Source organism: Mustela lutreola, chromosome 2 (genome assembly GCF_030435805.1).
Source record: "Mustela lutreola isolate mMusLut2 chromosome 2, mMusLut2.pri, whole genome shotgun sequence".
Classification (NCBI taxonomy): Eukaryota; Metazoa; Chordata; class Mammalia; order Carnivora; family Mustelidae; genus Mustela; species Mustela lutreola.
Window position 1 is genome coordinate 122,217,611 of NC_081291.1, and position 17,203 is coordinate 122,234,813.

A 17,203-nucleotide genomic window follows, 5' to 3' on the forward strand; every position below is an offset into this window, starting at 1 on the left:
AAGAGACAATTTGTGAAAAAGGAAACGTGGTTAGGGTAAAACATTTCCTTTTTTTATAAACCTTGACCTGGGTATGTCCCTCACCAATTACATAGGGTCCCTTGGGCCTCAACTTTACGCAGGCGGTTGGGTCTCTATGGTAATGCACCCGGCTGCTGAAGCGGAACACAGGTGACAAGGCGGAGGCAGGGGCTGGGCGACTGTGGGGAGAAGGTCTGGCTGCCCAAGGCTATGCAGGGTCTTCTTGAGCGTCTAGGATTGACTGCTCTGCCTGGCCAAGAATCTGCAGAACCTCCTCCTGACAGCCGCCTCGACTTCCTAGCTCTCCTGGTAAACGCGCTCTGCACACCGCTCCGCGGCCGCTCAGGAGGCCAGGGTACTTCTGATGCCTGGCTGCGCTGGGACTGGTGGCTCCCAGTGGGACCCCACTTCCGTTGATGCGTCAGCTGCATCCTTCCAACGCGCTCAGAGGCTATGACTCAGGTGAAAGGAGTCCATTTTGCCAGCCCCCGCTGTCATGCAGCCGTTCAGCATCCCCGTTCAAATTACACTCCAGGGTGGCCGGCGGCGCCAGGGGAGGTAAGTCGCCACCGGAACCTCTCTTGCTGATTAAGTGGCTGAAGGGCGGCCATAACGAGTTGGCAAGGTTAGGTTTAGGTTTGGTCTTCATCCTCTGAGAATGCCCACTTGCCAGGCCTCCCAGGGGATTCTGGGGGCATCTTTGTGTCTTCCCCAGAAGTCCTGGCATCAGGGGGCTGCAACTTTTCTTTTTGGTTTCCTCCTCCATTTGACTTGCAAATCTTAAAGGCCAGGGACTTTTTTTTTTTTTTTTTTTTTGACTCACCCGTGTTTCCCTGGCACTAGGACATGGCCCAGAACATGTTAGGTGCTCAGTAAATACCTCTTGGTTGCATGAAGGGTCTAGGAAACTACCACCAGCACTTGGTTGCCTGGTGAAGCATGCTTGGGCCCTGGAATCACAGGCTTGGATTCAAATTTCAGTTCCACTCTTTTTTTTTTTTTTTTTTTTTTTTAAGATTTTGTTTATTTATTTGTCACAGAGAGAGAGGAAGAACACAAGCAGGCAGAATGGTAGGCAGAGGCAGAGAGAGAAGCAGGCTTCCTGCTGAGCAAGGAGCCCGATGCAGGTCTCGATCCCAGGACCCTGGGATCATGACCTGAGCCGAAGGCAGCTGCTTAACCAACTGAGCCACCCAGGTGTCCCTCAGTTCCACTCTTTAACTAGCTATTTAACTGTGGGCAAGTCATATAATCTCTGTTGGCCTCATCCCCTTGTCCATGAAGTGGGGATAATAATGGTCTCTACATGCCTTGGCAGGCTTTCTAAGTACTCCTCTCGACACTATCCCATTACCCTCTAAGGGAGGAAGTGAGATAGGCTTTCTTTCTTTCTTTTTTTTTTTTTAAGATTTTATTTATTTATTTATTTGTCAGGGGAGAGAGAGAGAGCGTGCGCACACAAGCAGGCAGAGTGGCAGGCAGAGGCCTAGAGAGAAGCAGGCTCCCTGCAGAGCAAGGAGCCCGATGTGGGACTCATCCCAGGACCCTGGTATCATGGCCTGAGCAGAAAGGCAGCGGCTTAACCAACTGAGACACCCAGAGGCCCTGAGAAAGGCTATCTTAAGGAGCTTTTTTTTTCTCCCCAGAGGAATGCAAAACAGGGGGGCTGTGAGCCTTCAGTGAAGTTACAGTTCTTCTGTCTGCTTCTGGGTTTGGGTGGGTGGAGCCTTAGAACTGGATGCTGATATTGAAAGATGAGCCTTGCTTCAGGGTATTTGAAAAAGAGCATAATAAAAGCTTGCCAGGGGTACATTTCTCAGCCAAGTTCACACACTTTATCTGGAAATGTGGATGGTTTGTTAGTAGCTCAAGTGGAGTCGGGAGCTGAGTAATTGGAAACAGTAAAAACCACAGTGGTCATCACATCACCCACTTCTAACATCCTGTAATGACAGGCATGGGTGTTGAAGAAACAAAGGAAAGTGAGATTAGGGGTTTGGGCGGTGGTGAGGATTGGAAGAGGAAGACACAGAACATGGGGGAAAGAGATAGAGGCAAAAACCCTTCTCTCCTTGAAATGCACTAATGCTTTTGTGAAAAGACAAAGCGAATTACTATATGGCAGAAAATCAAATGACCAAAGGCAAGGGAACAAGTTTTAATGCACTGTTCATAACACAATTAACTAGACATAAGAGCAGTTGTGTTCTCCCCAAAGCAAGACTGTCTTCCCTTTTCATTGGTGAGATGTACAATCAGATGATTGCCCTAGCCTTTTGCTGAACTCTGTGAACCATGCTGACTTCACTCAACTTCATTTGGTGCTTCAAAAGAAGTTGTTAAACAATTTTGTAATTAAAAAATAGGAGGATAAAAATGATTACCCACAGCTTCTTTGTAACACAAACAAATTACAGGGAAATACGAATTTAACATCCCCATGCTTCGAAGTTATATACACATGTGAAAGGAACGTCAGATGAATTACCGAACTTTGAGGAAGAGCAGCATCTTTCTAAGGAACCCTTCTTGACAAGCTACAGTGTTGGAGGGAGAGGCTCCTGGCTTCTGCAGGGAATCTCAGCCAGAGGAGCCTGTTCAAACTCTTTGAAATCAAGTTTGCCTGAGGCTAAGACAGAAAGTGCCTGGAGCAATGGGTGAAAAAGGGCTGGTGGGAAAGTCAGTTCAGTTTGCCAGGAAGCCACAGAAGGGGGTGGGTACTGCCTAGACTATGACTTAGACATCTCCAGGTAACAAACTGGTTGGAAGTGGAAATGTATTGCTGGCAAAAGGAAATAAAAATTCTATTCACTCATCTTACTGGCTAGAGAGCAAAATTAGATTGTTCTTTGTTTGTTTGTTTTAAGATTTCTTTCTTTCTTTTTTTGACAGAGAGATTGAGAGAAAGAGAGAGCGAGCACAAGTACGCAGAACGGCAGGCAGAGGGAGAGGGAGAAGCAGGCTTCCCACCAAGCAGGGAGCCCGATGTGGGGCTCGATCCCAGGACTTTGGGATCGTGACCTGAGCCAAAGGTAGACGCTTAACCAAATGAGCCACCCAGGTGCCCCCCAAATTAGGTCATCCTGAAATGCTTTGAGATCCTTGGATGAAAGGCGCTTGTAATACCACAAAGTTAAATACAGGAATGTTTATGGTCTCAGAAAACTGGAAAAACCCCAATATTCAACTATAAGGAACTAGGTAAGGAATTGATGGGATGTCCAATTGATGGAATATTATGGAGCCAGTAGAAGGGTACAAAGAATTGCTTGTGACATAAGAAAGGGCTTACTATGTTAAGTGCAAAGACGAGATTTAAAAAATCCCACTATGTCCAGAATGATCTTGTTCTATTTAAAATAATAGAGAGGAGGGGGAATAACACAGTAAGTGAGTAGAAATTATCTCTGAGTGGTAGAATTGTGGGTGATTTTTGTTCTCTTCTCTCTACTTTTCCATATCGTTCAAGTTTTGTAACATGAGCGTGTAAAAAGTACATTACTTTCATGAATTCTTTGACATTTCTTGAGGCTTTCTTTAGGGCTTGGTTTGTGGTTAGGTCTCATAACTGTTGCTTATATGTTTGAGAAGAATATATATTATGTAGGGGATAGTATTCTGCATTATCATTTAGATAAAACCCATTACTTACTTTGCTCAAATCTTTTCCTCACTAATTTATATGGTTGAGCTGTCCATCACTGAGGGGTTATGCAAAAATATCTCCTCATTTGTCAGTGGATTTTGTCTGTTTCTTCCTGTAGTTCTTCAGTGAGGCAATGCTATTAGGTACATATAAATTAGTATTGTTAGCTCTTCCAGGTGACTCTTTAATCAATATTATCACCTTCTTTACTTCTAAAAGGCTTTTGAACCTGAAGGTTCACATCAGCTTGCTTTTCCTTAGACTTTGTCTCACAAACTTCAACCTTTTTACATCTGCGTGTCTCATGCGACTTTTTTTTAAAGATTTTTAAAAAATTTTATTTTTTTAGTGTTCTAGAATTCTTTTTTTATGCACCACACCCAGTTCTCCATGAAATACGTGCCTCCTTAATACCCACCACCAGACTCACCCAATCCCCCACCTCCTCCCCTCCAAAACCCTCAGTTTGTTTCTCAGAGTCCACAGTCTCTCATGGTTTGTCTCCCTCTCTGATTTCCCCCAACTTCCTTCTCCTCTCCATCTCCCCATGTCCTCCATCTCACATGATTTCTCTCAGTCTATTGACAATATTCCTGTCTTCTGGTTTCCATTCCTGTTATGGAGAAGTGACAACTCAGCCTGTCATTCCTCTGCGGTTGATCTGTCTTTTTCGGGTGCTGCTTTTAAGATTTTCTCTTGTGGTGTCTGTGTAATAACTCTGTGATGTGTCTAGGTGTAGATTTCTTTATTTGATCCCACAGGGTTTATGGAATCTGAGGACTAGGTTTTCATCAATTCTGAGATTTTATTATCTTTTTAAGAACATTGCTTCTGACTTATTTCTCTTATTTCTGGAATTCTGAATAGATCTTACGTTAGAGCTTTCCTATTTATTTTCCGTGTTTCTTCACTTCTCTTTAGTATTTTCCATTACAGAAACTCCGTGTCTTATACTCTGGCTGTTTTGCAGGTCCATCTCCCTGTTTACTAATTATCTCTGTGGATGTGTCTAATCCACGGTTAAATCTGTCCATGGAGTTTTTATTTAAATTTTTAAATTTTTCATTTCCAGAAATTATATTTGATTCTTTTAAATATTGGCCTGGTCATATTGCAGAGTCTTGCTCTTTTTGATATTTGTAATCCTTTCTTTCTTTCTTTCTTTTTTTTTTTTTTAAATATTTTATTTATTTATTTGACAGAGAGAGAGATTGCAAGTAGGCAGGGAGGCAGACAGATGGGGGGGAAGCAGGCTCCCTGCTGAGCAGAGATCCCAATGCGGGGCTCGATCCCAGGACCCTGAGATCATGACCTGAGCTGAAGGCAGAGGTTTTAACCCACTGAGCCACCCAGGCGCATCCCTTTCTTTTTGTTTCTTTAAACATATCACAGATACATTTTTTTAAAAAGATTTTATTTATTTAATTTAACAGATAGAGATCACAAGTAGACATAGAAGCAGGCAGAGAGGAAGGGAAGCAGCTCCCTGCTGAGTGGAGAGCCCAATGTGGGGCTCTATCCCGGGACCCTGAGATCATGACCCAAGCCAAAGGCAGAGGCTTTAACCCACTGAGCCACCCAGGCGCCCCTCACAGATACATTTTTATATACTGTCCAAATATCCGAAGTTTTTTGTGGATCTGAATCTGTTTTTTCTAACTCAAAGGCCCTTACTGTGTTTTATGACTTTTGAATGAGAACACATAGTCCTTGAAACATCATAGGATTCCTTTAGGGCCTAGATTCAGTAGACTGCCTTCTTCTTTTTTTTTTTTTAAAGATTTTTTAATTTATTTGCCAGAGAGAGAGAGTGAGCAAGCAAGTACACACAAGCAGGCAGAGAGAGCAAGAGAAGCAGGTTCCCCGCTGAGCAAGGAGCCTATGCGGGGCTTGATCCCAGGACGCTGCGATCATGACCTGAGCCGAAGGCAGCGGCTTAACCCACTGAGCCACCCAAGTGTCCCGACTGCCTTCTCATTTTGTTGATGGTTTCCTTTTCTTTGCAGAAAGATTTTAGTTTGATGTAGTTGTATTTGTTTATTTTTGCTTTTGTTTTCCTTGTCTTTGGAGTTAGATTCAGAAAAATATCATTAAGATTCATACTAAAGAGCTTTTCATCTATGGTTTCTTTTAGAAGTTTTATGGTTTCAGGTCTTATATTGAAGTTTTTAATCCATTTTGAGTTAATTTTTGTATATGGTGTAAAATAGTGGTCCAGGTTCCTTCTTTTGCATGTAGCTGTCCTGTTTCCCAGCACCATTTATTGGGGAGACTGTCCTTTCTCCACTATATATTCTTGTCTCCTTTGTAATAAATTAATTGACATATAAACATGGGTTTCTTTTTGGGCCCTCTATTCTGTTCCATTTATTTCTGTCTGTTTTTATGCCAGTAACTTCAGATGTGCAGGATGGTTTCAAACTAAGCGGTGTGCTACCTCTAGTTTTGTTCTTCTTTCTCAAGCTTGTTTTAGTTATTCTGGGTCATTACGTGTGGTTCCACATAAATTTTAGAATTATTTGTCCTATTTCTGTGAAATATGTCATTAGAATTTTGATACACATTGTACTGAATCTCATTGCTTTGGGTTTTTATGGACATTTTGACAATATTAATTCTTTTAATCCATGAGCACAAAATATCTTTCCATTTATTTGTTTCTTCTTCAAGTTCTTTAGTCAATGTCTTATAAGTTTTCAGTGTACATATCTTTCATCTCCTTGGTTAAATTTATTCCTAATTATTTTATTTGTTTTGTTGTGATTATAAGTAGTATTGTTTTCTTGGTTTCTCTTTCTGGTAGTTTGTTACCAGTGTATAGAAACAACAAATTTTTGTATATTAATTTTGTATCCTATAAGGTTATTGAATACATTTAATAGTTCTAATAGCTTTTTTGATGGTCTTTAGGGTTTTCTATATATACTACCATGTCATCATCATATAGTGACAGTTTTACTTCTTTTTCTCCAATTTGTATGCCTCTTATTCTCTTTCTTGCCTAGTTGCTGTAGCTAGGACTTACAATATTATGTTGCCTAGAAGTGGGCATCCTTGTTTTGTTCCTGATCTTAGAGAAAAAGCTTTCAGCATTTCCCCATTGAGTATGAGGTTGGCTGTGGGCTTGTCATATATAGCCTTGATTATGTTGAGGTTCTCTCCCTCCATATCTACTTTGTTGAGAATTTTTATCATAAATGGATTTTGAATTTTGCTGGATGCTTTCTCTGCATCTATTGAGATGATCATATGGTTTTTATCTTTCATTATTTTAACGTGGTGTAGCATACTGATTGATTTGCAGATGTAAAATCATCCTTGAATCTGTGGAATAAATCCTACTCAGTCATGGTGTATCATCCTTTTAGCCTTTTGTTGAATTCAGCTTGCTAATATTTTGTTGAGAATTTTTGCTTCTATGTTTATCAGAATATCAGCTTATAATTTTCTTTTTTCTGTGGCTTCCTTGTCTGGTTTTGGCATCAGGGTATTGCTGGCCTCGTAAATGAGTTTGGAAGTATTCTTCAATGTTTTGGAAGAATTTGAGAAAGATAGGTACCAAATCTTTGAATGTGATCTGGATGTCTGTTTCCTTCCCTAGGGAGGTTTTTAGCCATTATTTCTTCAAATAACTTTTCTGCCCCGTTTTCTCTTTCTTCTCCTTTTGAGACCTCCTATAATGTGAATGTTATGCTATTTGATGTTGGTCTCTTAAGATGTCTTCAATTTAAAAAATTTTTTTTTTCTTTTTTGCTCTTCTGTCAGGGTGAGTTTTATTGCTTTGTGATGTGTTCTTGCTGATGTGTTCTGTTTCATCCAGTTTGCTATTGAGTATTCAATAGTATATTGAATTCTTCAGTTCAATTCTTCAGTTCCATTATTATGTTCTTCAGTTCTGTAACTTCTGTTTGGTACTTTCTGATCATTGCTCTCTTTTTTGAAGTTTTCATCATGTTTGCTCATTCTTCTGAGTTTGGTGAGCATCTTTACGACTATTAATTTGAATTCTTTATCAGGTAGCTTTCTTATCTCTTTCTGAGGTTGTATTTTTTGTTTTTTGTCTTTTGTTTTTTTCCCATTGGGAAGTATTTATTTGTTTCTTCATTTTGCTTCACTCTGTGTTGGTGTCTGTGTATTGGGCAAAACAGCTTCTTCTCTCAGCCTTGAAGGAATAGCCTTGGTTAGGTGAGGAATCCTCTCATTCACTCTTTTTCTAGCTCTTGGCTATCTCTTTGTGATTGTCTAAACTACCTGATTTATTCTTTATGTGTCCTAGCAGGTATGTCAAGACCTGTTAATGTTCCAAGGGGAGAATTTCATTTAGCACTTAGCTTAAGGCTGATTAGAAGCCAGCCCCTCAGGCAGCAGCTGTCAAAGCATGCAAATTTTTACAGTCCTTCAGGGCTGCAACTGGAAACCTAGTTGGCCTTTAGACCAGGTCATCTAGAGGTGTCTCCTGGATGAGAGTTATAAAAATTAGGGCTCTAGACAAGTGTAGAAGCTCCTTTCTGGGAGGTCTATTGAGCTATAGCAAGACCAAGAGGGTGTGCAAGGATTGTGTCTTCCTGCCTGTGTTCCCTGGGAATGCCTCTTGGTCTCTAGATGTATGGGAAACCTGAAGCCGGTACTTCAGGCTGGAGCTCCAGGCTAAGTAAATAGGACTTTTTACAGTATGATTGTGTGTTTCAGTCTGCTATCTGTGCATTGCCCTGGGGTGGGGTGGGAGGTGCCCTGCCAAGAACGGTCTTTGTAACTGTTACATTCCTATGGAACTCAGGAACACCAGCATCTTGGCCACTAGGGCTAGATGATCAAAGGTTTTCCCCTGTGTGGATGCTGTCCATGCACACTGAAATTATGCCAGTTTTGCCTATCAACAATCATACTTGGGTCTATTAAATCAATATGTTACAAGAGCCAGAGAGACCTCAAAATAAACCTCTTCATGCATGGATTCCATAGGTATCTCACAACCAGCCTCCAGGATGACTTACAGTATGAAGCAACTAAAGTCCAGTTTCAGAACAGGAGGGAAAAGACAGGGTATTGGGTACTGGAAACCTACAAAATATCTAATCTTACTTTATGGCTAAAACTCTTCTCTTTATTATAATTGTTTATGACTTATAAAATGTACTACCTCAAATTTCACTTAAAAAGTTGTTTTTCCTGCCTATTCTCTGAGGGTGGGATGATAGAGGGTGAGTAAAGTATCAAAAGAGATTAAAAATCCCCAAATCAGGCGCCTGGGTGGCTCAGTGGGTTAAAGCCTCTGCCTTCGGCTCAGGTCATGATCCCAGGGTCCTGGGATCAAGCCCCGCATTTGGCTCTCTGCTCAGCAGGGAGACTGCTTCCTCCTCTCTCTCTCTCTGCCTGTCTCTCTGCCTACTTGTGATCTCTCTCTCTCTGAAATAAATAAAAAAATCTAAAAAAAAAAAAAAAAAATCCCCAAACCACATCCTTGATTCCCAAAATAGTATTAACCCAGGAGTGCTGTGATCCTCTGAGACCAGTGCTTCCCACCGCAGGCTCCTAGGACATCCTGGATTACTTGACCTTCCCCTCACTGTCTTTAAAGTATAAAATATGCTTTTGGAAGAAAACAACTAGCAATTCCCTTGACAAAGTGTTGCTCGGCTTTACATTTTAGTAAGCTTTTTATTCAGTTTGATGGTGTCTGAGTTTCTACCATTTTAACTGCATTTGTTTGGCTTAAGATTTTCTTAAGACTTTTGAAGTGGAACTGCCTCTGGAACTGCATCCGCCTACTGAGCAAGGATCTGCAAATCAATGACATTGACCATAGGAAGTGGTAAAACTATGGCAAATTGGAGAATACATGCTGGTCCATAGGGACAGCCTCTGCTTGGCTTGGCCAGCTGTTCATAGACAGGAGTGTGGACCTGATAGTTTTCAAAAGTCAGTAATCAGCATTTTTATGAAAAATTTCACAATTTCTAAAGTGTTAGCAACGAATCCCACATTAAAAAAACACACAGAGAATTAAAAAACAGAACAAAACAAAAAACCAACAAAACACAACTTATCCGTGGGCTGGATACTATCTGTGGGTCACCAGTTAGCAACGTTCATTTTGGTTTTTACTGTTCACTGGACCCCTACTGTGAAATAACTTATCACATCCTTTGCTGGTATAGAGCAGAGAGAGGGAGAGAAGAAATGTAGGGCCATTCACACAGATCTGTGAGTGACCAGAGAGGGGGAGAGCAGAGAGGAGAAGAGAACAGGCAGAGGGATAAGGAGAAGCAGTCCTTATTCTGAAAGGACTGGCCACGGGCCACCAAGCCCCATGATAGCTATACTGCCTTTCCCTGTAAAAGAACAATATAAAAGAACAAGTCAAATCCTACTATTTCCGGATGTTGTTAATTCTGAATCTGAACTTTCCGAGTCATTCTTTACATATGGAACTCACTGAAGAGTGTAAAAATTATTTTCAGGGGGAATGTGCAGTATCCCTAACTGATAAACAAGTTCATAATACTTATTTACATACATATATATGAAAACTATACAAATGAAAACTACTTATAGGTAATTCTTTTCTATTCATTGATTAAACAGATCTCCAAAGACTTCTTACTATTGTTAGATGTAAAAAAAATTACATTAATTATATTTTATAACACATAAATTTAGCTGGTTTGGGTGGGTTTTTAACCAAGCTCTGAACATGGGATTTCATGGTGTTGCTCTGAACCTGATCACAACCTCTCCAGGTGGATGGCAAATGGGATCATCCTTCCACCCACCATGAGGTGGTAAATGTTCCCATTTCTCTGTGAGTTTATTGAAATATCTTCTTTTTACTTCCCCCAAAGGACAGCCTTTTCTGCCTCAGGGAGGAATAGAAACATAGACCACAATGATGGAGACCTCCCAGATGTGCACAAGAAGCTGCCATCCAGTGCTGGAGAGGACCGAGCCGTGCTGCTAGGGTTTGCAATGATGGGCTTCTCAGTCCTCATGTTCTTCTTGTTTGGAATAACCATTCTAAAGCCCTTCTTGCTCAGGTAAGAAACAGAGAAAGGAGACCCAGAATTTTCGATTCAGATCAGACCAAACACAGTGGTGGAGAAGAGGCTGGCTTTGGCTTCTTCAGCCCTCTCATCATTATCTAAGGGAAGGGAAGATAGAAACACCTGTTTGTCTCTCAGGGCTGGGAGGCAGTTGAGGGGGGAGAAAGGGGTGGTAAGAAAGCGGAAGATAGTCCTTTGCCACTCACCCTCCTCATCTGAAAAATACTTTCAACAACTAATCCATACATTAGATATGCATGTAGGTAATAAATTCTTCCTTTAACAGGTTGATATCAGGGGTGTCTGGGTGGCTCAGTCAGTTGAGTGTCTGCCTTCTGCTGAGGTCATGACTCCAGGGACCTGAGATTGAGCCCCACATTGGGCTCTCTGCTCAGTGCGGCATCTGCTTCTCCTTATCCCTCTGCCTGCCATTCCCCTGCTTGTGTTTGCTCTCTCTGTCAAATAAATAAATAAATAAATAAATAAAATCTTTAAAAAAATCCAACCAACCAAACAAGCAGATACCACAGAGAATGGTTAATTTAAGTCTTTTACATGAGCATATAAAAGTTATTGAGTTTTTTGAGTTTGATAATGTCTATCTAGCACATAGTAGTAGCTCAATAAATGTTAGTTTCCTTCCTTTGTTTTAATTGGTTTCCTTATTAAATATATCTAATAACAGCATTTATCAAATATATATTATATGCCAAAATATACTATATTTTATCCTATTTAAGTCTATAGTCTAATGCTAATGGTAGCGTTATTTTATTGTTTTAATTTTCCTTTTAAAAATGAGCAAGCTGAGATTCAGAAAGGTCAAGTAACTTGCTTAAGGTCACTCAGCCAGTAAAGAACTGGCCTGTTGTTTTGATATAAGACTCCTTGCCTCCTAATACTTAAATAAAGTTTGCAGCCACAGGAGGGATAGGAGATTTCATTAGGGCAGGGGAGCACAGGTTTAATTTTGGAAGATGGCTTATAGAACATGGGGGTACTTTGAGGGAGGGCAGTACGGGGTAGGGGAAAAGCAAGGAACACTTTCCCTTTGGTTAGCCAAAGAGTTACAGAAGTTTGGGAGAATGGGGAGAGGGAGGCCTAAGAGATCAGTGGGGAAAAAGGGTCATAGGGCAAGAAGTAGGTGGCCTGCTTTTGTTATTTATCAGATTCATCTCTTGCCATTCCTAAGTTACATTATTAGGACAATAATGTGGAGGTCTCCCTCGCTACAGCACACAGTGCTACAATTACAAGTGCCCAGAATTTCCACTCTAATATTAGCACCAGGAGAATATGTTCTGCTTCTGGTCAACCAGCTTTTATTCAGTGGACTCCAGGAATCTTATATGTATTTGTATTTCCTTCATTGCTTTGGCTGCTAGGAAGCTCAGAGTCAAATTTGTGGCCCAGTTCTCATAACTGTAAGGGATCTTATGGTATGCAGGATACAGGATTGTATCCTTACTCTTTTCTCCCTCCCTTTTCCTATTACTCCTGTATCTATATTTGTATCTGTATCTATATCTACCTATCTAGCTAGCTACATTATACATATTTATGTAAGCTGAATAAATGGTGTATGTGTGCACATGTTTGTGCACTTGTATGAAAGTCCAGGTCAGATTATTTATTAAATGTGATAATTTGGGAGAAGTTTCAAGGATACCTTCTGCAATCTGACACCAAACTGTTGCTCATATTTAAATTTTACTTTTCTAAGCATTTCTAGAAATTTTTTGCTTAAAGTAATTACATGAATGCTTAAGAGTGGTATGTTCTCCTCTGTCTCCTGCCTTGTGATCTTGTGCTACCTCAGAGCCTGGTTTTGCTTCAGGGAAGATGGCCTAAGTAGCTTGTACCTGTCCCCACTCCCTTAGACTCTCATCTTTCAACCAAATGATGGACTTTGCCTACTTGTAGACACATAGACACACAGTGTTATCAAAAGACCATGCTCATGTTTTCAGCTCTAAATATATCCGTGGTTCTACTGGAGAGGCCTGGCTTGGTCCTTGTGCATGGAAATTTGGAGAGCTTAGCTCTAACACAGACAAACAGGGGCCTCTAAAGTATGATTTTAGGTTCTTGGTCTAAATAAGTACAGAATTTAATTTTGTGAGAAAGAAGGCTAGTGTTAAACCTGTGGAAAGAACCTTATTTTCCATATTTGCATTTTTACTTGCCTCAAATTTTATTCTTCTTAGGCTCCATCCAGTGTTTGTTTTTTATGTCCTTGCCTCAAGATTATTTTGAATGGCACCGTCTCCCAAGTTATTAAAGAAAATGCTTACTCATGACCAAAGATCTCAATGGAAGTGCAGTGTTACCCTAATTTCAATGAGGCATTTCAAACATTGACTTTAGAATTTGCTTATCTTACTTCTTGTGTTTAAGTTGCCAGGAAATAAACACAGGGACCCGCCTACACGTGTGAGGGTGCATGAGGAGCTGGTCCTGTACATTCAATCAAGCATTTCCTCTGACCCTCATTTACTTTATCTAAAACTTATCCTCTAATCATTTCATACATATCTGTCTTTTCAACACCACCACAAAATCTTCATGGGCAGGAGTTTTGCCTACTACTTCTCATAGCACCTAGAACATTCTGTGTGTGTAGTACATGAGAAAATTCTCAAAGGAACATTTTCCAAGTAAAATTTAATTCACGGTAACACTTACTGAGCCTCTACTATGTGGGAGGCATGGCGCTTCTTGCTTTGAGGATCATAAAGAAGAACAGGATGTACCTCCTGACCTCAAGGAACTTACTGATAGCAAAACATAGTAAGTTTTCGAATGAGATATTCCTTCTATGATTTGTTTGCTCATTGGAAGTAGAAAGAGACCATGGAAATGTACCTTGTTACCAGGCTATATTGACCCAGGGCCACACTGACTGTGGTTGGACTCCATCCAAAGGCACATTTCCATAGGACAGGAAAATGGGTACATTTTGAGATGACAAAGCATGAGAGAGGATAAGATTTCTAACTATGTGGTTACAGTAATATTTGTCAAAGCATGGTTTGCCAAATACCTGCATCTTAAATATGGCTAAATACAGATTTTTGGGCTTCAACTCAGATCAACTGAATACAAATCTCGAGGAGTGAAGCCATAGAATCCACAAATTCTTCACTCTAACACACTTGCTCAGTTGATTCTGAAGTTTGAAAACCATTGATCAAAGGGTTGGTGTAGTTAGAAATACACCAAGCGGGTCATAATTGAGATGAAACTTACCAGTTTGCTGTTTATCCCCTTTCTCAATGTTCTCCACTCAGTGTTCCTAACCACTATGTACCTTCTGTAATGGTTCTACATTACCTTTAAATATACAAATGCCTTGGGCTATCACATTAGAAATATAAAACTGGGGCACCCGGGAGGCTCAGTCGGTTGAGCATTGACTCTTGATATTGGCTCAGGTGATGATCTCAGGGTCATGAGATCAAGCCCTGCATTGGGTTCCATGCTGGGTGTAGAGTCAGCTTGAGATTCTCTCTCTCCCTCTCTCTCTGCCCCTCCCTCCCTCTGCTTGCTCTCTCTCTTAAAAAAAGAGAGAAATAAAAAACTAAATTGTAGAGGGTGAAGATCATTTATCTTTTTCCAATTGAAGCACTCAGAGAGAAGAATCAAACTGTACTATCATCCACGCTCATATCATGGATGACTGGATGGACTGTGCTTTCACCTGTGGTGTGGACTGCCGAGGGCAGGGCAAGTACCCATGTCTTCAGGTGTTTGTGAACCTCACCCATTCAGGTCAGAAAGCTCTCCTACATTATAATGAAGAGGCTGTCCAGATAAATTCCAAGGTAATGTAAAGTTCATGTAATGAAGGAGTTCTAATTATAGTCCTCCTTTCTGTGCCAGACTGTCCCCAGCAGAGTGCAGTACCCCAGACCATCTCTAGGGATAAAGCTATTTCCCTCCAGTGAATGCCTTTACAGGATAAAGGAAGCTAAAAGCATTCTTGGAGGAAAAAATGGGGTATATAGAATGGAAAGGAATTATTTCAATTTTGCAAACTGGTGTCTAGAATTTCCCAGCTGAGCCAGTGAACAGAGTCAATTGTGGGCAGTTTTACTTTTGGAAGTCCTACTCCCCATCATATAAAAAATGTGAAAATGTACTCACAACACATTTTAAATCAAGTAAACAATTTTTCTTATCAAATAAATTTAAAGGATTATTATAATTTTGATTTTAATAGGTTACTAAATTGGTTCATATGTTTATAGTATTTATTTACACCTAACTATGAAAAAGTTAGCTTGTATTAGATTGGTTAACATGCTATACTTTGTTGTCTTTACTTGGGCACTAATCCATCTGATGATCTCTGTTTCGGATGCAATAATTTTTAAGGTCTCAAACATTTAGGTAGGCCTTAAGCACAGTGCCATGAGTGCCTACTGAGGATGCTAAAAAATCTGAAGTTTTTTTGGAAAAAAAAAAAAATCACCAGCTGACAGATCCCTTCACTGGTTCTGCCCTCCGCGAACCAAAGCCTATTTAGGAAGGCTTTGTGGGCCTAGGGCAGAAGCCTCAACACACTATCCCTTAGGGAAAGATTTTCTATGGGAAACCAAGACAACTAGGGTAGAGGTGTTCATAGGTTGAAAGCACATAGTGAGCTCAACAGATATTTTTTGAGTGGACAAAGACCAACTGCCTGTATGTGGAGAGAGCATGGTCCTTACGATGCTGGTCACTGCCTCTTCTGCAATGTCTATTTTCTAAGAATCCCTTCCCCCACTTCTGCCTAGTGCCTGGAAATGGCCATTTCACTCTGTGTCCTCCTGTCCACCCTTCCCCATGGGCTCTGCAACAGGTTTCATCACCTTCTGAAATTGAAACTCTCCATGAATAGCTTCGGTTTGAAGCCTTTTCAGAATTAAAACTGTTGCTTAAATGCTTGGTTTCGGGGACAGTGTCCTCATGTTTCTTCCTCCTTCATACTCCTAGTGCTTTTACACACCCAAGTGCCACCGAGACAGGAATGATTTGCTCAACAGTGCTCTGGACATAAAGGAATTCTTCGATCACAAAAATGGGACCCCTTTTTCATGCTTCTACAGTCCAGACAGCCGATCTGAAGATGTCATTCTCATAAAAAAGTACGACCAAATGGTTATCTTCCACTGTTTATTCTGGCCGATGCTGACTCTGCTAGGTGGTGCCCTGATTGTTGGCATGGTGAGATTAACACAGTACCTGTCCCTATTGTGTGAAAAATATAGCCCCCCACACAGAGATGAGGTAGGTGGCAAAGTACCTTATATGGAACAGCACCGACTAAAACTGTGGAGCATGGGGAGGAGCCCAGAAAGAAGCCGAGAAATCTTACAATGGTGGCCACATTAAGGTCTTGGCCTTCGGATGCTTGGCAATTTTTGCGCCTGAGGACCTAATGATGTCTGCTTGGACACTAACCATGTAGAGGCAACTCAAATTAAGTATGATACTTCACACAGGAAGAAACATTTTTAAAGAGCCTCATTATGTAGTCCATCTGTTCTATAAATAACCACAAACTCATCGTCTTTTCCTCTACCCCACATATTCCACGTGAGCCAAGGCAGTGCTTTTGTTCCCTCATGGCAACACAGGCTTCAGGTAGTTGTGCTTGACCTAATTTCGGCTCTCGTGGAACCCGTTGGTGTGGAGTACACGATGAGGGCATCTACCTGCTGACCACTGACTGGCCAGTCTCTTTGTTGGCAACAGAGTTCACCTCAAAATATTTCTCAAAAAAAAAAAAAAATCTTAGTGAAAATCAAGTCATTCACGATCAAGTTAGGAAGAGAATAATCTGGTAATTTCAAAAAAATGTGGGCTACCATTCTATCTCCCCATTCATGATAAAGGAGGAAAGCTGCTGCCTAGCAAAACCACTAAGTTTGGAGCTATTCATACTTAACCTTGCCATGTACCATGTAATTTTGCTTTCAGCCACATCTTTCTAGTTAATTATGCTTTCCATAAGCTCATTTTATTCTCTGTGTACATTCTGGTGGGAGTGGGAGAGACGGCCAGAAATGTGCAGGGAGAGGCTATACTAGATGGAATTGAACATTCATGTCAGATGATGCACACTGTAGATGGGTCCCCCATGGTTAGTCAGCAAATGTCCAAGCTTTAATTAATGACTCAACTATGGTTACTAACTAATGAATGTCACAGGGCTCTTCCAACAAGTGCTTTTCAGAGTTAGCTGAATATGAGTTGAAAAGAGTTTGTTCTGAAAACCAACGTGCCTTAAAGTATCTTTAAATTTTACTAAAAAGTCATATATCATGGACATTATAATGAGACTTTTGAAGCAACTTTTATATGCAGATGTAATCAAAACAGAAAGTTTGCCTCTAAGTCAATATTATGCTTTTTCATATGAATTCAAGTCACAAATAACTAGACTGGATAATTAGAGCAATATTGACTTCACAAAAAATAGAAAAATTAAAAAAAAATAAATAGAAATCCT

The 17,203-nt window shown here is 40.6% G+C and overlaps 1 protein-coding gene across 1 annotated transcript; it reads left to right on the forward strand.

Annotated features, from left to right (window-relative positions):
- Nucleotides 1–211: 211 nt before the first annotated feature.
- KCNMB3 (potassium calcium-activated channel subfamily M regulatory beta subunit 3) lies at nucleotides 212–16,329 on the forward strand. Its single transcript, XM_059163419.1, has 4 exons — nucleotides 212–579; nucleotides 10,510–10,701; nucleotides 14,333–14,531; nucleotides 15,685–16,329. Exons 1-4 carry the CDS (start codon nucleotides 518–520, stop codon nucleotides 16,081–16,083), a joined length of 852 nt encoding a protein of 283 aa, XP_059019402.1. The 5' UTR covers nucleotides 212–517; the 3' UTR covers nucleotides 16,084–16,329.
- Nucleotides 16,330–17,203: the final 874 nt, after the last annotated feature.